Below are 21,659 nucleotides of genomic sequence, written 5' to 3' on the forward strand. Positions count from 1 at the left end.
TTCTTTTGTTTTTTTATATACCCAAATATTCAGCTGTAACATAAATCTTTATTTCTTATTTTATCTTTAACATAAAGAGTCAGACCAGGTTGAGGTTTCTGCATTAATCTTCCTCAATATTTTTTGCATTCTAAATTAAAGAAATAAAAAATAAAAAACATTTTTTTCTGCATCTCCATCCAGGATGAACATTTTTATTAATCATTCGGTTACATTTCATCAGGTATCTCAAATACAAACACTGGGTGAAGATAGAGTGACAAGAAAAAAGTAAAGAAACAAAAATTGACTCACGGGCACGCGTTCAGCTTGAAAGGACTTGGCGAGGAACACATCATCGATGGAAAATCAATACTGATCAATAAATCACAGAGTGCGGCAAAGCTGGAGCTGACAAGGGACGGCAAATTCAGCACAGAAGCAAGCGTGATAAAAGTACAAAAAAATAAATAACGAAAATAAATACAATCAATAAAAACACAGCGGAGACAAACATTAGCCGGCATGTTTCCACTCTGATCAGGCCCTGCGGTCCAATCAGTTATTAATAATCACAACAATATCAAAGTTTGCAGCCCCGCATCCTGCAGGTGATTTTCACAGACAAGCTACGACAAAAACTACTTGCAGGATTTATTTAAAGCTCTGCTCTTAAAAAATCTGACTGTTTTTTGGATTTTAAAGTTCCTCTTTCAGCTCCCCAAGCACAAAACCAACCATTTGGATACAAAACAGCGGAGAGGTTTTATTGGAGTGAGACGTGGTCAGAATGCAACGCCAGCGAGCCAGCTGCTACGCTAACGTTTTGGGCGGACACGACAACATTCAGCTTCACCTCAAAAACAACAACAAACAAGTATCAGATAAATAATCATTTCTCTTCTTTAACCCGACAAACTACGATATTTCGCACAATCACCACGGAATATTTAAAATATACTTTGTGCCGTACACTTTTTACACCACGCGCGCGCACACACACACACACACACACACACACACACACACACATACGATGTCAGTGACACACGAAAGGCTAACAACCATGCTATGTAACATTTACTTTTATCTTTTTAATCTTTTAGCTTCTCTTCCAAAAACAAAAAAAAAAACAAAATAACAAAACAAAATGTGCAGTTGGTTCATTAGCTAGCTAAATGTGCAGCTGTGCATTGTCGCAATGTAAACTGTGTTAGCATGACACGCAGTCAAATGGCGTTAGCGGCAGGAGGCAAGACATCACGACTTGATGATGACATCACTCACTTTACTAATGTGATGGGAAACATTTTCCACCTGCTTTTTCTTTCTAAAATCTTTAAAAACTCCAACGTCTGTGGATTTGACATTAGCATGGTGCTACGCTAGCACAGCGCTTCGGTTTCTCTGGTCTGGTGTCAAATGAAAAGTCAATGTGAAGCCATTTAACCGTCAACATTTTTAATATCGCAAACTTCTTTTGTGGAATTGGATAAATTATTTTTATGATTTTCTTGTTCTTCAGCTTCCTGTCCCGGGAAATTTTCAAAGAACTATTCATGGCTTGGTCCACTATCACTTCACTTGACTGCCAGCAGCGTGTTGGATTTGGGGGATTGACAATAAAAAGATTGGTATTATCTAAAAAAAAATCAACCAGAAACGTTGATTGAACGTTGTTTTTTTTTTTTGGCTTCAAAACTAAAAAGCACATCGGCTTGTTTCGGTCATCGTTTCCGTTTGTAGCATTGTGTGGAGAGTCAAAAACCACTGTTAGCTTAGCATTTAGCTGTCGAACGAGGATGTTGATATAGATAAATAGGACACGAAGGATCGGCAGCACCGAAACCTTTTACACCTGATTATGTGAAGAATAGAGCTTGAGGCAGTTGAGCTAATGTGGCTAGGCTAGCCAAAAACACTCAGAATCAATCTTGTAGGAGTCTTATGACTAAAATGATATCCCCCATTTTATGTATATATCTTAATGCTATTTCATGACACAAGATCTACTTGAGAGACAAACACCTGATTTATCGCGCCACTAGGAATTGAACAATTGTGTGGTACTTTAACCACGTCTGTTTCTAATGGATTACAAAGCGTGTTAGCGTTTTCACCTGCTCAATAGCCGATTACAATTTCCTGCGTTGTCTAGATGGCAGCTACTGCTCATGTTGCTACGATGATTAATGATCCAACTTGATGCGCTAGCCTGCTCTGCTACTTGTGTGCTCACAGACGCCACTTAGCTGCTAGTTACTGCTTCAGATAGGGAATGGAAAGCAGTGTTTATAGCTTCCTTAGCTTATCTAGATCTGGGCTGGGTTAGGTAGGCGGGGGGGGACTAGCCTGGCAAAAAATTTACTTTAACGTTCTAGCCCATAAATGAATGTCTATGCTAATACTGGCCCTGTTCTCCTTAACAAAATAAGATACACGATTGATTGCACGTTACCCCTAGTGTTATCGTGGAAGTCCTGGAACCTCTCAGTGGTCTACCAATCTTCAGAAGCAGCATTTCAAAACAAAATACCCCCAATTACCCCTGGCAAGTGAAGCAGGAATTACTTGAAATAGTTTCCGCTCTACATTTCGTTTAAAGGTAACTACGTATATATTAATTTAGCTAGATACAAAATACTAACATTAATAAACTATTTCTGCACTGCTCTTCTTCTCTGGTGTCATAATGGACGGTGGCCACGGGGGGGCGCCGGCGCAAACGGCCAAAAACCAGAAAAATCAAACCTATGATTCCCGACACCAGGCGGCGCTGTCCGCCTGAACGTGATTAGCGGTCGCTAACTACCCTGCAGATGCGTTTGAGTACGGTCGGGCACTTCGGCGCTTCCTCTGAGGCTCGCGGGTTTGGTCGGGCCGAAAGGCGAGCGGCAGAAAAACACCCGCGGCGGTCGAACGGTTCTCAAAGAGACACACGTGACCAGAACGGCGTATAAATAAATATAGAAATCAATAAATACAACACAACGGGACGTCACCTGAACGCACCACACAGTCATATTGCACTAAAATATTACCAGGAATGTTTGTCTGACTGACAGCAACCCCCTTCCCCTTTCTGATTTTAAGGCGGCCATTTTTGACCCAACCGTGAGGGAGGACACGCTAAAGGCTAATCGCTAATTGGATTCCCGGGGGATCAATATCTCTTTTTTTCTTTTTTTTTAAAGGTCATAACGTTTCTATGGCAACGCTTCATCGTAAAGGATTTAAAAGAGGGTTTAAAAGAGGGATCTGCAGGGGCCTTTTGCAAGTGTTTTTCCGGTTTCTACTGATCTGGTTTGCGTGTGAAAGGGTTCCCCTAAACGCTCTCCTGCGCCGTGGTGTTGGATTGGTCTCCCAGCGGCGTGCTCTCAGTGGCCGGGGCCCCCGAATCCGCCGCCGGCACCTCCGGTGCTGCCGCCACCTCCACCGGTGTCTCCACCAGCGGGACCTTCTCCTTCTCCGGCGAGGCCGGCAGAGTGGTGGCGGCGCTGGCGCTCGGCGGCGGGTCCTCCACGGAGGAGGCGGCGGGCGGCGGGCTGCCGAAGCTGCGGGAGATCTCGTCGAACGTCTTGCCCTTAGTCTCCGGCACTTTGATGAAGGTGAAGATGAAGAAGAGGATGAGGAAGGCGGTGAAGATGAGGAAGACCCAGTCGTTGCACAGTTCCTGCAGAGACAGGACAAGGGTTGTAAAGTGTGTCTGTGGAGGCCCTCAGTCGTCCAGATCATGGTGAATTCTAGTCCGAATCTTCTTGTCGTGGCAGCTGGACTTGAGTTTCTTCACTTTCAGGCCCCAAAGGCTTCAGTTCTAATGACCTATAGGGAGTTTCCCAATATGGCTGCCTGTGCGGGTCTAGGTTATGGTGGCTTGTTGTGCAAATGGAAGCGCTGATCTGCAGAAACTAGGTGTCAGGGGGTTGTAGAAGACAAGGATTGTAGTTTTTGCCAAAACACAGAGGAGAACTACAAACGAAGGAAAACAGGAAGTGTCGAGTTTCAACGCAGCTGGTAAACAAGCTAAAAATGGAACGGTCTGCTGGGGTGCTGGGCCAATCGCGTGCCGCGCATCCGACCTTTCACCCCGTCAGGAACTTTGGGGGAACCCGGGCTAATCAAAGACGACGTACCAGGAGTTTGGGGAAACTGATCCCCACCAGGAAGTTGGAGGTCCAGTTGCAGCAGCCGGCCACCGCCATGGCGGCGGGGCGGGGCCCCTGGGAGAAGAGCTCGGCCACGATGAACCACGGAATGGGCCCCGGCCCCAGCTCGAACATGGCCACGAACAGCATGATGGCCAAGATGGCGACGTAGCTCATGGCGCCGATGTCCTTCTGCTCGGCAAGATTTATTACACAGTTATCACAAAGCAGTGGAGGTCTGCTTGAAGGTCACACCTGCCGAACATCTCGTCCACACTCTGGCCATAAAGTGACACAACTGAAATTATGATGTTAAGATGGACCTCTATCTTCTTGATGTTTAATCTATCTCTGATGTCAAACAATGTATTTAATGTTATCAAACTTGTCAGTCTAAGATTAAATTGATGTTCATTTGATACTGAATTGATTTTATTCTGATGCTAATCTGACATTATTCTGATTTGAAATTGAAAATTACTGGTGCTAACGTGATGTTGATCTGTGGCTAACTTGAAATAGTCGTCTGCTAACTTCACGTTACTGTTATTCTAAAGCTAAGGTTATGCTAATGCTGATCAGATGCTAGATTTAAGTTATTCTGATGCTAACTTGATCATATCCTGATATGAAATCTGATGCTATTGTGTTGCTGAAGCCAATGCTATTCTGATGCTAATCTGATGGAAATCTGTTTTGAAAAAGAACATGAATCCAATGCTAACACAATGTGAATCTGATGCTAGCTTGATGACAGTCTGTTGCTAGCATTACATTATTCTGATGCTAATCTGATGGAATTCTGTTTTGAAATTGCCATGAATCAGATTATAACGCGATATAAATCTGATGCTAGCTTGATGACAGTCTGTTGCTAACTTAACATTATTCTGATGCTAAAAAAGCTAATGTTATTCTGATGCTGATCCGATGTGCTTCTGATGCCAAATTGCTGCTAAACTGACAACATTATTGTGATGGTGCAGCGAGCAATGTAGATGACTTCAAAACTGCCATGTTTTCAAAACATCGTCGGAGTGCACAGGAAGTGAAGTTCTGCTCAGGTGGTTTGAAACCCACCAACATGAGTGCGAGGGTCATGAGCAGAGCGCTGACCGCCATGCCGCCCAGGCCCAGGAGGTGCAGGGTTCTCCTGCCGGCCTTCTCCACCAGGAAAAGCTGCAGAGACGAAGAGAAGCAGGAAGGATGAGGACAAAACGTTGACCGGGAGGAGCCGAACAGACGGCCACACTCACGGAAACCACGGTGAAGATGGTGTTTACGACGCCGGTGCCGATGGTGGCGTAGATGGGCTTCTTCACCCCGGCCGATTCAAAGAGTCCCGTGGAGTAGTAGAACACCTGAGAACATCGAGGAACATTAAGAAGAATCAACGTGTCTCTTCTTGGTAGTAGATAAGGTTCATGTTATTCAATTTAATATGGAATATAGTGATTTATCACTTTTTAGTTCATCTTATTTTCAAATATTAACTGTTATACAGTAAATACTGGAGAATTATACTCGGTTACATTTCAGATTTTTAAATTTGAATTTCAGGTTATTTTCGAGTCAAACATCAGGATGTTTTCAGATCACGGTTCCCCAACATGAATTCTAGTTTTTTTCATAATTATGACTTCATTTCTGATTATTTTGTATTTCTTATATCTTTTAAATTGCATTCCGCATTTTACGTTATCAGCAACACATATCATATCATATCAACATGTCATATCATATGCATCAGCTCTGGTTTCTGCCAAGCTGAGAACCCAGGTCAACCCAGGTCAACCCCAGGGTGATGTTCTCCTTGCCGGAGTGTTTCTGGTGTCCGTCGGCTAACAGGCCCACGTTCATTGCACAACTTTCACTTTTTATTTTTTCTACCTTTACAATCATGTTTGCTCTTCCAGTGGAGAGCGAATTGTTGCCCGGGCAACGGCTAATGGAGGACCTAACTTGTTTACTGTGTGTGTGTGTTTGTGTGTGTGTGTGTGCTTACAGCGTTGATGCCTGACAGCTGTTGGGAGAGCTGCAGCATTACGGCGATGAGCAGCGGCTGGCGGTACGCCGGTGAGCGGAAGAGCTCAAGGATGGTCACCTTCTTCTCCATGGCCATCTTGGCGCTCTCCTCCTTCATCTCCTGCAGGTCCTTGCGGACGTCATCACTGCCGCGCAGCCGCACCAGGGCTGACGGCAGCATTTAAATTACACAAAGATAAGAGTGGATAAAATAAGACATATAAATGGATATATTGATCAAATAAGGTAAGCTAAGCTAAGGCTAAGCTATGTCATTATGAGGCATGTGATCTTGTTAGTTTGACAATGAGAATATCAGATAAGACATGAAAATGGATGTATTAATCAAGTAAGGTAAGCTAAGCTAAGGCTAGGGTAAGCTAAGCTACATCATGATGAGGTAGGTGGATTTGTTAGCTTGACAGTGACAATATCAGATAAGACATGGAAATGGACATAATATTCAAAAAAGAGCAAGCTTAGCTAAGCTACGTCATGATAAGGTAGGTGGTTTTGTTAGCTTGACAATCACAATATCAGGTAGGACAGTGAAAAAGGCGTAATATTCAGCAAAGGTAAGCTAAGCTACATCATCATACCGAGGGGGATTTTGTTAGCTCGACAATGACAGTATCAGATAATCAGAACAAATTAAGATAAGCTAAGCTAAGCCAAGATCTGGTGAGTAATATTGTTCTCAATGAAAACATAAGATAAGGTAGGGTGAAATAATATCAGTATGCTCATGAGAATGGACATTTTCCAGAACAGCTAAGCTAATCCAAGTGAAGCACCATCATGATAAGGTTAGTGATTTTGCTAGCATAACAATAAGACAAGTAGTGGTAGTAGTTGTAGCAGCAATATTGGCAGGAGTTCCAAATCACTAGATGTCGTACTCCTTTCAGGGGTAGTATTTTTAGCAGTATTACTAGCAGAGGTACAAGAATTAGTAGTAAAAGCAGAAGCAGCAGCAAATCAGTAATACTACTAGTATTATTTATAAACAATCAGAGTAGTAACAAAGCACACAAAGTACTCCTTTCAGCAGCCGTATTAATTTTAGTAGAAGCAGCAGTACCAACGCAGTAGCTGCTGACTAGTGCGAGAATCAGTTGTGATATTCATAGCAGAGCTACCTTTGCGAGCCTCCTCCTCTTGCTGAAGGTTGATGAGGAGGAAGCGAGGACTCTCGGGGCAGAAGGGCAGCAGGATGCACTGCAGCACGGCAGGGGCCACAGTGAGCGCCAGCAGGATGGGCCACAGATCCTGAGAGCCCAGCAAGGCTTCCAGGCCCAGGATCTGCAGACGGACACACGGCAATGCTAGTCGTTAGCGCTAAGGGTATAAAGGGGAGTTTGCATGGTGAGCACAGTCATCTGACAAGAAGATCCATGACCTACTGTCCTGGAGTGTAACCTGAACTGCTGGCTTTACAAGATGTATTTAACTCGGTGTTGTGATTAGCCTTTAGCAAAGGGGCGGCGTGGCGATCGTCCTTGGCACCGAAGATTCCTGGTTCGATTTTGGCTCCTCTTAGGAGTGTTGTTGAGCAAGATGCTGAACCCCTAACTGCTCCCCTGGCGCCGCTAGATGGCTTCCAACTGCTCATGATTCATTCATAATGGGTTAAATGCAGACAGGATTTCCCACAGGGGATTAAAAAAGTGTAATCAAATCAAATTTAGCATCATGACCTGATGCTGTGGTTTGATAGATGGAGTACCTGTGCTACTTGAAGCCGGTTAGTCAATTTGTTGCACTGCCCAGTCAGGAAAAAAACATGACGCTAACCTGAGCGATGAGGATGCCCACCACCACGCCCAGCTGGTGCAGGGTGCCGAAGGCCCCCCGGAGTGGGGTGGGCGACACCTCTCCAACGTACATAGGGGTGAGGCCGGTGAAGAGGCCGCAGAACAAGCCGATGACCAGGCGGCCGGCGATCACCATCTCGTAGGAGGAGCACATGGTGGAGAAGCCCATGAGGAGGCCGCCGATGAGCGCCAGGCTGTTGACAAGGAACATGGAGCGACGCCTGTACACAGGAAGCGACGCAGGAACAAGGAGGTCAGAAATACTATAGTCCATGAAAGTCTGAGATGAATTGCTAAAAATTGGTAATTGGATCCATCACGATGAGCATAAATTTGTATTAGCATGGACTGGAACTACCATACATTGGTATTAGCATCGGTATTAGCATAAGACATATCTGATGTTGTACCAGACCGCGAGTTGCACATAGAACTTATCATATTGTACAAACATTCATCATATTCTGCTTCAACATGTAATTCTCCTTACAGTACTGTATGAGGGATTCTGGAGTGGCATGTTAGCGTGGAGCAGGACATGTATGACAACTTCTTGTTTGCAATGGTGATGGTCAGGATAATAGAAGAGGTGAGATAGGAATCTTTTTGCAGATGACATTGGGATCTGTACTGAGAGCAGTGTGCTTTCACTTCAGACTGGTTTATTGTAGTTTTTGGTCATCAATTAGCATTATCTCGACGCTAACGTCGCTTGCCGGCGCCCACCTGCCAAAGCGGTCGGCCATGACACCCACACTGAAGGAGCCCACCATGCCGCCCACGCTAAAGATGGCCACCGTCACGCTCCAGATGATGGTCAGGATCCCGGGGCTGATGGGCTCGCCGTAGCGCTGCATCCAGGTGGTGTTGAAGAATATTTGCAGTTTCTGACGGGGGTTGGAGGGGGATGAACCGAATTAGGAATAAATTCACTGATTCATTTCAGAAGATCTGGAGTCTCCATGTTCTCCAGCCTGGTCCAGAGCGATGTTCCAGGCATCAATTCATGGGAAACTAGTTCTTCACTCTCAGTACTCCTTGAACCTGCTGACTGCTACTGGGTTGTGCTGAAGATGGAGGAGAACATTGACAGGATGGAGAACCCAAAGAGCACCGAGGCAGGAGAACGTGGAGAAGGAAGAACCTCTAAAAGCCTCAAATTCCTGCTCATTTGTCAGAACGTCGAAAATCTATTTGTATTTATTTAAAAATGTTTTTTTAATAATTTGATTATTTATTAATTACAAATTATTATTATTCTGTAATATCTTAATAGAAATATATATATAAAATAGAAAAAAAATATATTTAATTGAAATAATATATTTTACTAAACAATTATTAAATAATTATTTAATGAATATTTTTAACCTTGACAATTTATATTTTATTGTATTTCTTATTCTCCCTCCTTCCTACTATTATCTATATTGTTATGTTTTTGCTTGAAACTCTGGCACAACAATTTCCTTTGGGCTAAATAAAGTTGTTCTCATCTCATCTAATCTAATATATTTAAGTAAATAATTATTAAATAATTCTTTAAACAATATTTTTTATTTTTTTATATGTAAATTTTGTTGCCATGGCAACCAGAGGGACCCTCTGCCCACCTCCACCGGAGCGTTGATGACTCCGGTGTTGTAGCCGAACTGCAGAGATCCGATGACGGCGGTGCCGAGGGAGAACAGGAGGTACCCTGTCACCTGCTTCTCCTGCAGACGGAGGGAGGGAAGGAGGGATGAGAGAGAGAGAGGAAGAAGCAAAGACGCCATAAATATTGCATCTCAACTCATAATGGAATTTTATGGTCACTGCATCTGACCGGGATGGAGAGAGAAAGAGGAGAGACGTGACGCATGAAGTCTGACTTGCAATCTGATCTTCTGTTTACAGATTGTCGGAACAGAGAGCAGACAAATAAACAAACTGACTTCTTTCAAACTGGTGCTGATCATGCATGGCGTGATAATAATAAGTAGATAATAGGGAAAAAAATAACAAATATAAAAATAAATAAATAAGTCACAATAATAGGATAAAATAATAATAATTCTGGATCGTAATCCAGGTTTGAGGAGCAGATCGAACACTGGAAGCTCTGAGGAAGAGAGATACATGCCTCTAATTCAGCAGATCTGCTCAATATTTTGGTCATTAGGAAACCAAGGAGACGGGGCTTAGCTCTGATTGGCCAATCACAGGACAGCTGTCAATCCCAGGGGTTTCTCACACACACACACACACACACACTGTTCAGCCAGGAGGTGTGTGTTCTTCCTCCGCTGACGGAGCAGAACACACACCGGCATGACGAGACGTTTCAGGCCTGTGTCCTCGTCCAGGGGGGAAGGAGACCTGATCGGGAATTATTGATTGGTATCTATTGATTATCGCTCAAACCCAGGCGTAACTGGGATTAAGCGATAAAGTATAAGATTACGGATTTATTGGATCTGACACAGAATAGAGCTTTTGATTTATTTTTTTCAAAATACAAAAAAATATCTTTTTACTACTTTTTAATTATTAATTTCCTACGAACATCCACATATGTTTAAATATATATATATAAAATTCGAATTATTTTCCAAATAACAGCCCCGGAGATCCAGGAAATAAACAACAAATAAAAGATTGTAAGGAGGGAATATTTAGTGAAAGAAACAAAGAAAACAAAGTCCTGTGCGTTTGTTTGGCAGCCCTCCCCCTCCTCCCCAGGGTCTCCATGGCAACAGCCTGGAGGTGACAGTGTTATTGACAGGACTAGTAGCACACACACACACACACACACACACACACACACACACACACACACACAGCAAAAACTAAAAGGAGGAGAGCGGGTCAAACCGCCCCTTGTCCTTTTTTTGTTTTGGGTCACGTGACAAGTCGATCGGCGGATCAATACGATGGGGAGGGGGACGGCGAGGAGACGGACGCCACGAGGTGAACGTGCACTCTGGGGTCGGATCGGAAGAATAACAAGCAGGACGAAGCAACATGGAGGGCAGCAGGTCAACAATGACAGCAAACCCATCTTGGTTTGTAGGAAATGACAAACTCATCATTCAGAAGAGCACAACCAGCAGGAACAACTTTAGAATGAATGAAAACTATTATTTTTCACTCTGCTGTCTATTTATTTGTGAATGTCTTTCTTTATTATTTAATGACTCATTTAGATTTAGATAAATATTTTCTCTTTTTTTGCACTGCTGTGACAAAACAGTGATGTTGATCTTATTCTATATCAGTGTTTCCTCTGCATGTCCAGTACATGCGGAGAAATTGACAATAAATAATAATAGTAATTTATAATTATATTAATGATGATAATTAATAAAGCTGACTTTTGTCAGATATTTATCTTAAATATTTGTGACAGTTGAAATGAAATCATCCTGATGAATAGAAATGGAAATTAAACTGGAAAACATAAATAGAAAGAAAAGAAAGAAGATAATTGCCTTGAAAAACTGAAGTCAAACACACACACACACACACACACACACAGGGGTCACACCCTCCTGGCAAAATGATGCTTTCATTCACACACACACTTCCTCCTCCTCCTCCTCAGTTTTCCATGACCCTCATCAGTCAAGTCCTTTTCAATGACTCATCGATCGGTTAATCAATAACAAATAAAGAGGCTACACACCCTCTTACTACAAACACTACTACTACTACTACTACAAATACTATTAATAATAATAATATAATAAAAGTGCTGCACAAGAGATGAGCAGGGGACTAAAATAGTGTGAACACTACAATTCATCAATTAACTGATCAATGATCAATAAAGGTGGAAACCATTAGGAATCTATGCTGGACTTCAGGGAAAAGGAAACGACAAATAATGACACAAATATGAAACTCGGGAGGGAAGAAGAGAAACAGGAAGTGATGAGAAAATAAACATTAAACCCACCAAGATAGTCAAAAATAGAATATATTTATCATAATGAAAAATCTAAAAATGAATAAGAATTATAAATGATAAACATTGTAAATCTGCCTGAACATAAACGTGATAGAAAAATAGCTGAATTGTCGTTAAATATGTGAAAATGTAAACTAATCAATCGATAAAGGAACACCCAATAAATCAATCAATCATTTTAACAGGAACCAAATATGCAATTCATCGATTTTAATTTGAAAGCTTCCCCTCTACTTCCTGCTTCCTGTCAACCCCGCACATTTGCGGGGTGCCCCCCGCGTCACGCACAAACACGCATACGCCCGGTACTGACCTGACCCTCCATCTTCAGACCGCTTCTTCTCCCGGAACCGGAGGACCGCGATGGGGATGCGGGGGCGTCTTCTGGACCTTCACCGGAACCGCACGTCTGCGGGGAACACAAACACCCCGCACCGCCCCGCCCCTTCCCGGTGAGCCTGCGGTATCCGTCTCATCACACACACACACACACACACACACACACACACACACACACACACACACACGGGCATCTTACCGTCGACGCGGGATCACGACGGGATCGTGTTGTTGCGGGAACCGGCGGGGGACACTCACGCACGCACCCGCCAACGGAGACAGTGTGACGTCATCGTCGAAGCCCCGCCCACTTCGGTCCTCCTACGTGCGGGAGAAGGCGCGCGCAAGGCGCGCGCATCCCCCCCCCGCCAATTCGGTGAGTTGGTCAGGTCTGCTCGACGAGGCTCTGCGCATGCGCGGAAGGCGACGGAAGCCCCGCCCCCTCCTCGCTTTCCCATGATGCCGCTGCATCCGCGCGACCTTGACTCTCCTCGCGCGCCGCCCGGTGCTGATGCTGCGGATGCTGATGCGACGTTGCCATGGAAACGGGCACTGAAATTAAAAAGAAAAAAAAAAACATTATCACAAAACTTTATTTGAACGCCGGCAGGTGACCTTGTTTCAAATTTTATTTTAAATGACTCGAGATTATATTGCATAATAAAAACATATTTTTGCCATTTCAAAAGTACAAATTTTGTCAGATTTTTACCCATTTTATCAGATTTGAAAGTAAATATTCACCTGATCTCAAACAAATTTAAATGTAGATTTTAGTACTAAGATAAGATCTTATCTATCATTGATCCCCAAAGGGGATTTGTTGCCACAGCGGTGCAACATTAACCATATCAAATATATAAAAATCAATCTAAAATAGGATAGACATAAATACAAATGCAAATCTATAATGGGTGAGACAAAAATATGAATATAAATCTAAAATAGGAAACTGAAATATGAATATACATATAAAATAGAGGAGACAAAAATATGGATATAAATATGAAATGGGAGAGACGTAAATGTGGATATAAATCTAAAATAGAAGAGACAAAAATATGAATAAAAATCTCTAGTAGGAGAGACATAAATGTGAATATAAGTCTAAAATAGAGGAGACAAAAATATGACTAGAAATCTAATATAGAGGAGACGTAAATATGAATATGAGTATGAAATAGAGGAGACAAAAAAGTGACAACAACAACAGTAAGGATAAAAAATGGGTAACAGAGTGAAAAAAAGGGAATGATTGAATAAGCAGAATGAGAATGCAGTTCCAACAACAAGGATAAAAAAACAATAATAGATAACGTGATTAGGAAATGATTGGTGAACGAGTGAGGTCGTGGTGGCCCAGACGCACCTCAGGCGGATTAGAGTTGTTTGCCGTCCAGACACAAAACATTTTTACAATAAACCGCATTTCATTTTCTTTCAACTTTATCTATGTTCCTTGACTTGAAGTCAAACTACTTATGACACACCTGCAAGATCACGATCTTTCCTGCACATAGAAGAGGATACTCCCCAAAAAAACGATAAAAAAAATGAAATAAAATCAACTAAAAGGGAAGAGAACATTCTTTTAAAACCAGAGAAATATTTTTTTACTTTGACACGGTTCTGGGATGCCGTAGAACCCACAGCACGTTCCAGTGTCGCCTTCTTTCAAACAATTCATCCTCAAACAAAAGGCTTCTGAGTGGATTCAAAGGATCCATAATCTGGGATTATCCCGGCTTGTAATCCCAGCCAGAGGAGACTCACGTCAACATTCAATTCATTTGTTTAGTTTTTCTTACCAGGCGTCCCGTTGGAGGGATGAAGAAGAGGCTCAGTTTTTCATTGACGGCCCCGAGTCTGGAGCTGCAGAGAAACAGTCCGGATCAAATTAGGATCTTTATTTCTTCCTCTCCTTTGCTTTCATTCATCGTTGTGATTGACGTCATAACTAATTCACTTTATTTGTTCATGTCTTGAGTCTTTATTTACAGGAAACGGGAAATAAACAAAGTGCAGTTGCCACGATGAGAAGATTTCGAGAAGAAACCTTTGGGTTAGTAACAAGTTTTCACCCGAACAATAAGGTTAAGTTGAATTCAATCACATAAAGTTATATTTGATCACATTTAGCCTAAAAAGCTGGATTTTTTTTTTTTTGTCTGCGCGTATTTTGTCATGATTAATGCTAATGCTAACTTTTCTCCTTTCCAGATGACCCATAGTTGGTGGTCGACAACCTGATGGTAAAAAACACCTGGGGGGTCAAAGGTCGCTGACTTCCAGTTTTCACAGTGAAATACGCCAAGAAATGGCAAAGGATAAAACTACCCAGAAAGAAAACGGAAGTAAAGCATAACATTTTAATAGGGATTTTAAATCTGACATTGAATGGATGACTAAGTGAATTTTGGACAAGAATTCACCATCACCTGGACGACTCCAGGGTATTTTCATTCTGAACAGGAAATGCAGCAACTCTTTTATCAATAAGAAATGAATTCCAAAATAAAAATATTTAAAAAAGATTTGACAAAGAATTGATTGAGACTCTCTAAATTGACACTCATGACAATTTTTTACTTTTGACTTTACACTTTTAACTTTGTATTTGACAATGGGTTGTTTGAAATGTGTTAAGTCTCTTGGCGGCGTCATGCATTGGCCACTCTTTCTACAAGGCTTCAACCTAGAGATTAAGTACAAGAGGGGTGGTGATAATATCCTGCTTGACACACTTTCACGAGCTTTCAGTGAATAATGTCTGTTTTTCCTTTTTTTTTAACAGATGTCGATTTTTGGCAGTGGGTAGTTACTTCCCTCGGGTCATCGTGTGGGTTTTGTGGTGTTTTCATCTTTGTGGTGTTTCCCTCGCTTACTATTGTCTTTTTTCAAGATCTTTAATTCTATCTCTTTATTTTCTTGAGTAAATTGTCACTATTTATACTGTTTTCACTCTATTTATATTGTTGTTCAGTTCTGGTTGTGTATTTTTCCCCCTTACTATTCCTTTATGTTGTCCATTATCATCCCTAATGTTGTTGTTGTATCTGTTGTGTATTTATATTGATACTATGTATATATATTTATACATGTACTTTTTTATTTTTTGACATTATAAGTGTTACACTGCTGTAAAAAATGACTTTCCCCCCGTAGATGGATGGAGTTAATCTTATATTATTCTATGTTGCAGATAATGTGCAGCAGGTGAAAGCGTTTAGTAAATGCTAATTGGTGGCGGCCTCCTATTGGTCCCTGCCAGGGCACGGGGCTTATTATACTGGCCCGACGTCATTTCCGGGAGACGCCAGGGCTCTGGGGAGAGCGAGCTGAACGCTGCAAGGTCGCTTTTCACTCTTTTAGTGGGGAATTGCTTCTTTAAGGGGTAATAAAAGCACATTTTTGTCTTTTCTTTCAGTTCCGACGAAGATATGAGGTTTGTCTTCGTGTCGGGAAGGTAAGTAGGGACCAGAGTTCGCGTGGGTTCGGCGTTTGCTTCCGCGTTGGGTGAGTTGGCACTTCCGTTTTTTTTTTTTAATCAAATTCAATAAAATGTGCTTAAGTTATAAATACTGCAATCTTTGCACCTGTGCTCGTCTGTTTAGGTTCATGGAAAGCTGTCTCCACGTGACTGAAGATTCTCGTGGATGGTGAAGATTTATTTTTGTACTGCAGTGTTTTTGCTGCCTTTTTTCCCGCTATTTTAGTCTGTTTGAAGAACCTTTCTGTGTTTTTTTTCCTTTCTCTCCCTCCAAGTAGGTGTTGCTGATTCGTCTCCTCTGATGGGCGATCGTGACCCCGTGCCTTCACAAGAGACTCCTCAGGCTCGTCTGTCCGGAACGCAATGCTTGGCTTTCGTTTGGATCACCACCTCTGGATGTCAGTCGGTATGTTTGCATGATTCTCCTTTCAATGTATGTGAGGTGGAGAAACAGTTCATTTTGAGAGTGTAGAGTGACACGAGTGGCCCTGAGACATTTGGACATTGCTATTGCAAACTGTCCTGAGTGACAAGATGCAGTCTTAGTATTCTGCATGAACTGCAACAGGGCTCAGAATCAGGCTGTGGGAAAACAGGCAATACTGCCTAGGAGTTGGTACCAGAGGTGTAGACAAAGTCTGAGTTTGTAAAAGTGACAGGATAACATTTGTAGTGTTTGCAAGAGAATGCATTTGAGAGTTGGTGCACTTAGAACCTGCTAACACAAGAGCCGATGTTGCTTGACTAACTTTAAAAAACCAAAATGGTGTTTGACTTTTTATTGGTCATTTCTTGCCCCATGTCTGGCAATAAATGGGAGCAGCTCCCAAAAAGCTGTTTTTTTGATCTGCTCAGCTTTTCTGGTAGCTACTGTGGAACGGCTGTATTAGCATGAGATTTGAGATACAACTTCGCACGGCGCTTGTCTGCTTGTTAAAGTGGTGTCTGTTAATCTATGGAAGTGCTTTAGTGTTGTAACTCTTTGCAGTGCATGTTGGTTTCACTGTCTGTTCATCTGTGGCTCTGTTTCCCTCTGTATGTTGCAGGTAGTTCTGAGCAGCTGAGAGCATTTAGTAAATGGTAACCAGTTGCCGTCCCCTATTGGTCCTGGGCGACGCCAGATACCCTCTGGGAGCTGCACGCTCTCTGAACTGGGGAATTGCTTTTGGAGGAGGCAGCGGTTGTCAAGCCACAAACTGCTTAGGAGCCGAGGACTTTCCACTTTGTACCATTTTTTGCAATTTTGAATAAATACCCTTTCCTGTAACTTGTGTCTGGATACTTCCGTTCCTCTTGTTTGGTCTCCCTGGCCTAGACGGACCTGATAAATGCCATGAATGAATGCACAAGTTGCATCAGAATAAACTTGTGCCATAAGAGGAAAGTCTGATGCAGAGAAGGAAGGTGGATGAGCAGGTGCAAAGCTAAAGACTTGGCAGAGTCAGTTGAAGTGACTTGGCGATGCCTTGAGGAATGTTTTGGAGGTGAAAGTCAGGCTTAATTCTGTAATGGAAGATGTGGTGGGTAGGTTTGGTGTCCAGCATAAGCTTTAGTGAATACATTTTATAAGGTGACCTAAGAGCAGAGGTAGACATCTTGTCTAAGAGTTCATCTGAGGTTCAGTGAGTAACTATTTTGCAGATTGAAATGTTCTGACATGCATGTGGTTTCTTGGAACGTCGTCTACTAGCTGGTCTTTGTGAATCTAGTCATTATATAGCTGTTGGACACAGGATGTAAAATCTGTCTCAAAGCAGGTTCTGCTCCTGCATAGATCTATATATATATATACAAGTCAGCTTGGCAGGAAGGATCCCAGTCCATTTGCTTCATATTGCAAATGTTTATGTAGATTTATGTTTACCAGATCAGGCATCAGCAGGCTGATCTGAAACAGAAGGGCACTGGTTCAAGTCCATGTATGTAGTATATATCTTTTTAGTCTCTGTAAATAGAGAAGTAATTGTGTCTTATCTGTAAAACAGCTCAATGGATTGCACGTATTCCTCAGGATGCTCCTGTTTGACTGAAGGGCAAACTAAAAATTGTCTTGATATACCAAAAGTAGACTCAATCTGGACATTCACAAATATTAAATAGTCAAATATGCAAATTGTCACTAAAGATGTCTGGCCACTGAAGTGACTGTTGGGTTTCAATACAGACTGTGAATTAGCATTCAGAAACAAGGTTGAAGGTAAAAGAAGCCTTGATGGAACGTCATTGTATTGTTTGTTTTGCAAAGTGTGATGAGAATCTGTGTTTTTCAGATTGTCCTGAGAGTGGAGAAATGTACATCCCAAGTGTTTGTAAATATAATGGTAAGTGATGTCTTGAAATATTCTTGTACATTTTGTATAATGTTATTTCGTGTTAAGCACAATGTTAATTGCTGATATTTAAGATGGATTGTTGTGTAGTTGAGGTTTTCTTTGTATGCGTTGAAATGAAAGTATTGTTTGACAGTGCATCTCTAATTGTTGTTTGTGCTTGTTGCAGGTGTGGTGAGGCCAGAAGTTGTGCATGTAAGAGTGATGCGCACTCTGGCTAGCTTTGCAAAAATGAATAAAGTATGTATCCCCTCCAAATGTGTTTCTGGGCCCCCTATGTGTAATTTTCCAAAAAATAGAAATTTCTCTAGCAGGGCTGTTTCTACGGTGCTCGTCTGCCTGCCCCCCTCTCTCTACCCCCAAAGTCCCCCCGGGGGGCCCTGGTTAGTGGGGCCCCCCCTCCTCCCTATCTCGGCCTGTCTGCCTCCCGCCCTCCTCCTTGCTTCGCCTGACTCCCCCACGTCGGCCTTGTATCGGGGTTGGGACCCGACCTGGCTGTTGTCGGCCTTCCACCGGGCGGGTACCCGATGTGGCTGTGTGACTGGTACTGGACTTGAACCAGCGGTATCACATACAGCGTCAGTGGCTTATGGCACTGCGCTAACCAGTCACAGAGGGAAATCCGGGTTTCTCCTATATAACGTCACACTTAGAGGGAAAAAGCACTTAGAAAAAAAACAAGTTGTACTTAGATACATTTGGCAAAGGGAGACTTGATGTAGGCAATATTGACCGGCGCTGGACTCGAACCAGCAGTTTCCACATGCGGCGTCGGCAGCTTATGGCACTGAGCTAACCAGTTAGTTTCACGTTTTCGGGTTTCACCTATACAGGCCTACTCTTAGAGAAAAGCACTTAGAAGGAAAAAAAACTCTTAGGCAAGATGCAGAGCATGCTGTGTCAGGTAGAAAGTAAATAGGCAAAAGGACTTAGGATTTGATTCAGAAAACACTTGGAAACAAAAAATCACCAAATGTCGATGAGACACTGAGCTTTCCGGTCAGGTGCAGAAATTCAGGTTGAATGTGTCTAACTTTACACTTAGAGAAAAATACTTAGGAAAAAAAAATGGATGAAGCACTTAGGTTTTGAACCACATATTTGCCCTGATTTTCCACATGGATACTTTATTTTACTTTAGCATAAAAAAACATTTTGCTAACTTTACACAAAACACTAAGGAGGGGGAAAAAGAATCACCAAATGTCATTTCTCCACACACAAACGTGTGCACGTATAAAAACATACCTGCAACCGTATTTTGTCGGTCTGGGAACGGAACCTTCTCCACCATGTGGACACTGACTTGTATATCCAGAAATCTCTGAATTCATGGAAAAGATCAACTTGACAGAACCAGTCCTGAAGAGTTGTGTGTCAATAAATTGTCCGACTGGTGATTGATGCTTATGTGTGTTCTGGGTTTATTGGACAGAATCAGACATTTTACTAATGATGGCACTTCTATCTATGTGGACCTTCAGGCCGTAAAGCAGAAGAAGCGTATTTACATTTCGGTCCAAAAAAAAATTGGGGTGTGTTTCCCCTTCACACCCAGGTAGGGTCAAGTTGTCTTCCTGCAGACTCTGGAGGGCCTGTGGATGCAATTTCATACAACAGAACCGCGACCCAGTCAGAGATCAGCATCTGCAGGTCTCGCCCTCATGTGGCGGTCGAGGTCTTCCTTCGGACGTGAGCGCCGACCACTGAGTTTCTCTCCCTGCAGCTTCCTTGCGAATCCAAGAAGGTTCACGACGAAGGCGCTGCGCTTCCAAGCCGTCTCCTTGCCCAGTACTTACCTGTAGGTTCTGAACACCTTTAAGTTTCTTTTCACGTCATTAAACACTGAAAGGATGAACTATACGGACTCATGTGTTCTTTGGCATCACATCTACACATTTTAAATTTAGTTTCCCTGAACTAGCACACAAAGCTTCCACTGCTAACTTCTGGTTCAGCCCTTGGTTGGTGGTTTCAGGTGAGTGTGTTCTGAGGAGCAAGCTCAGAATTGAACTAAAATGGTTTTTTTCTTACAAGAAAAAAAAGTGGAGCTTCATCAGAAATCCAGAGAAACAATTCAGCTTTGCCAGAATAGTTTGCAGACAATGTGTCACGACATGGCCAGGCTGAGAGCCTCACTGGGACATTGATAGTTGCAGTGAAGAAACAGTCAAACATCTGTGGAGGTCACTCCCCAGACTCCTCCATAGAGGACGTATCCGACGGCAACCAGAGCAACAGCCATCATGGCTTCGTCCATATTTTCCACTGGAAAAGTCACTTCCTACTTTGGCTTCGCTGCATGTTTTGCAGAGCAGACGTTCAAGAACCGCATTGCTTTTACTTTGAGGGGACGCCATGATAAGGCGTTAGCATGTTAGCATCAAATTAACTCTGCCACACTTTTACTGTTCTATAGCGTGTACGGGCAGAGCAAGTACTGTCAATGCCGTGATTCGATGCGTAATTGCATCGTATGATTGGCTGGACGCCGGGCAGAGTTTCACAGAAAAATGATACATAACTTATTCATTTGCGGTGCACTGAGTGTGCAGCTTAAAAACATGCGACACATCCTGGTCATTTCTGACCAGTGAATAAATGTCTGAACTAAACAGTCCAAAATGCAGACAGAAATACTGCAAGTCAATCTCAAAGTGAAGGATTTCCAAGTGCAAGATTTCGAAGAAATACTGAAGATTATCTTTGCACTAAAGAGTCACTGCGTCAGACTCGGAGTCAAATGTAGAAAAATGTTTAACAGGAAAAGGATAAACTAAAAAGGATTTTAAAAAATAAAGTGACACTGATATCAGGGTGTACAAGTACACTTTATTTTCACAGCAGGAAAACTACAAGCATTTAAAATTGCAACAGGTAAAGACACTTCAAACATTTTGCTAACTTTACACAAAAGTAAACCTATTGTACACACTACCTTGCTTGTGTTGGACAGGCTTCTTCTGGGGCTCAGGATCCTTGTCAGGACGCCTACAAGACAAAACACAACATTTATGGACGGCGTCTGAAAGAACCTTGGGATTAAATACATTGATTTAACCACGGCCGTAACCTGACATGTAACTCCTGCAGCTCTGAGGCAGAGCCACTAACACTGAGCATCACATCTGCAGTTTCTACTTTCACCTCCAGAACATCACCTTAAGTCCTCCTTCAGGGGAACCCCAGTTCTCTTCACATGAAGAACTGGTCCCAAACAGTCTTCAGGACTGCAAACAGATGAGCACAGGTACAAAGATCACTGGGGAGGAGAATCTGAAACTTATTGAAGCACTGAAGTCTGCAGCAACACTTGCATTGAAGACAAACAAGGACAATAACTCACCAGAGCTCTCAGGACACAAACACACTCCAAACAAATGCATCGGATCTGAAAGACAAAACAAAAAGTAGTTTTTCATCACCAAAAAATAAAAAAAATAAATTATTTATAAAAAAAAAATAAAAAAAAAGGCAGCAATTTCCCAGTGAACCTCAACCTCTCAGCTGGCTCTCCACAGAGATCAGGCGTCGCCCAAAATGACGCCAGTATAAAAAGCCCAGCGTCCTGGCAGGGACCAATAGGAG

At 42.5% G+C, this 21,659-nt stretch overlaps 1 protein-coding gene and 1 long non-coding RNA gene across 6 annotated transcripts; one reads left to right on the top strand and one right to left on the bottom strand.

Moving 5' to 3' along the window:
- Positions 1-178: 178 nt before the first annotated feature.
- Positions 179-12,623, bottom strand: LOC147219609 (solute carrier family 2, facilitated glucose transporter member 1-like). 2 transcript variants are annotated; one of them, XM_086171206.1, is made up of 11 exons: positions 12,451-12,623; positions 12,226-12,321; positions 9,577-9,678; positions 8,690-8,850; positions 7,944-8,184; positions 7,289-7,451; positions 6,130-6,317; positions 5,381-5,485; positions 5,205-5,303; positions 4,113-4,316; positions 179-3,652 (listed from the first exon to the last, which is right to left on the bottom strand). In XM_086171206.1, the coding sequence occupies exons 2-11, from the start codon at positions 12,235-12,237 to the stop codon at positions 3,305-3,307; spliced, it is 1,623 nt and encodes a 540-aa protein (XP_086027332.1). In that variant the 5' UTR covers positions 12,238-12,321; positions 12,451-12,623; the 3' UTR covers positions 179-3,304. The 2 variants fall into 2 exon arrangements, with proteins under 2 accessions (XP_086027332.1, XP_086027333.1); XM_086171207.1 differs by lacking the exon at positions 12,451-12,623 and having other exon boundaries at positions 12,226-12,351.
- On the top strand, positions 12,214-17,008 carry LOC147219610 (uncharacterized). Of its 4 annotated transcripts, none has more exons than XR_015108000.1 (7): positions 12,214-12,364; positions 14,252-14,313; positions 14,472-15,603; positions 15,679-15,767; positions 15,866-15,910; positions 16,020-16,147; positions 16,788-17,008. It is a non-coding gene; the product is annotated as an uncharacterized LOC147219610 (long non-coding RNA). The 4 variants fall into 4 exon arrangements; XR_015108002.1 differs by lacking the exon at positions 12,214-12,364 and having other exon boundaries at positions 12,641-14,313; positions 14,472-15,090; positions 15,454-15,603; XR_015108001.1 differs by lacking the exon at positions 12,214-12,364 and having other exon boundaries at positions 12,641-14,313; positions 14,472-14,605; positions 15,046-15,603.
- Positions 17,009-21,659: the final 4,651 nt, after the last annotated feature.

This window comes from Fistularia commersonii, chromosome 24 (assembly GCF_037954325.1).
Source record: "Fistularia commersonii isolate RoL2024-O1a breed Wild chromosome 24, RoL_Fcom_v1.0, whole genome shotgun sequence".
In the NCBI taxonomy this organism is placed as follows: domain Eukaryota; kingdom Metazoa; phylum Chordata; class Actinopteri; order Syngnathiformes; family Fistulariidae; genus Fistularia; species Fistularia commersonii.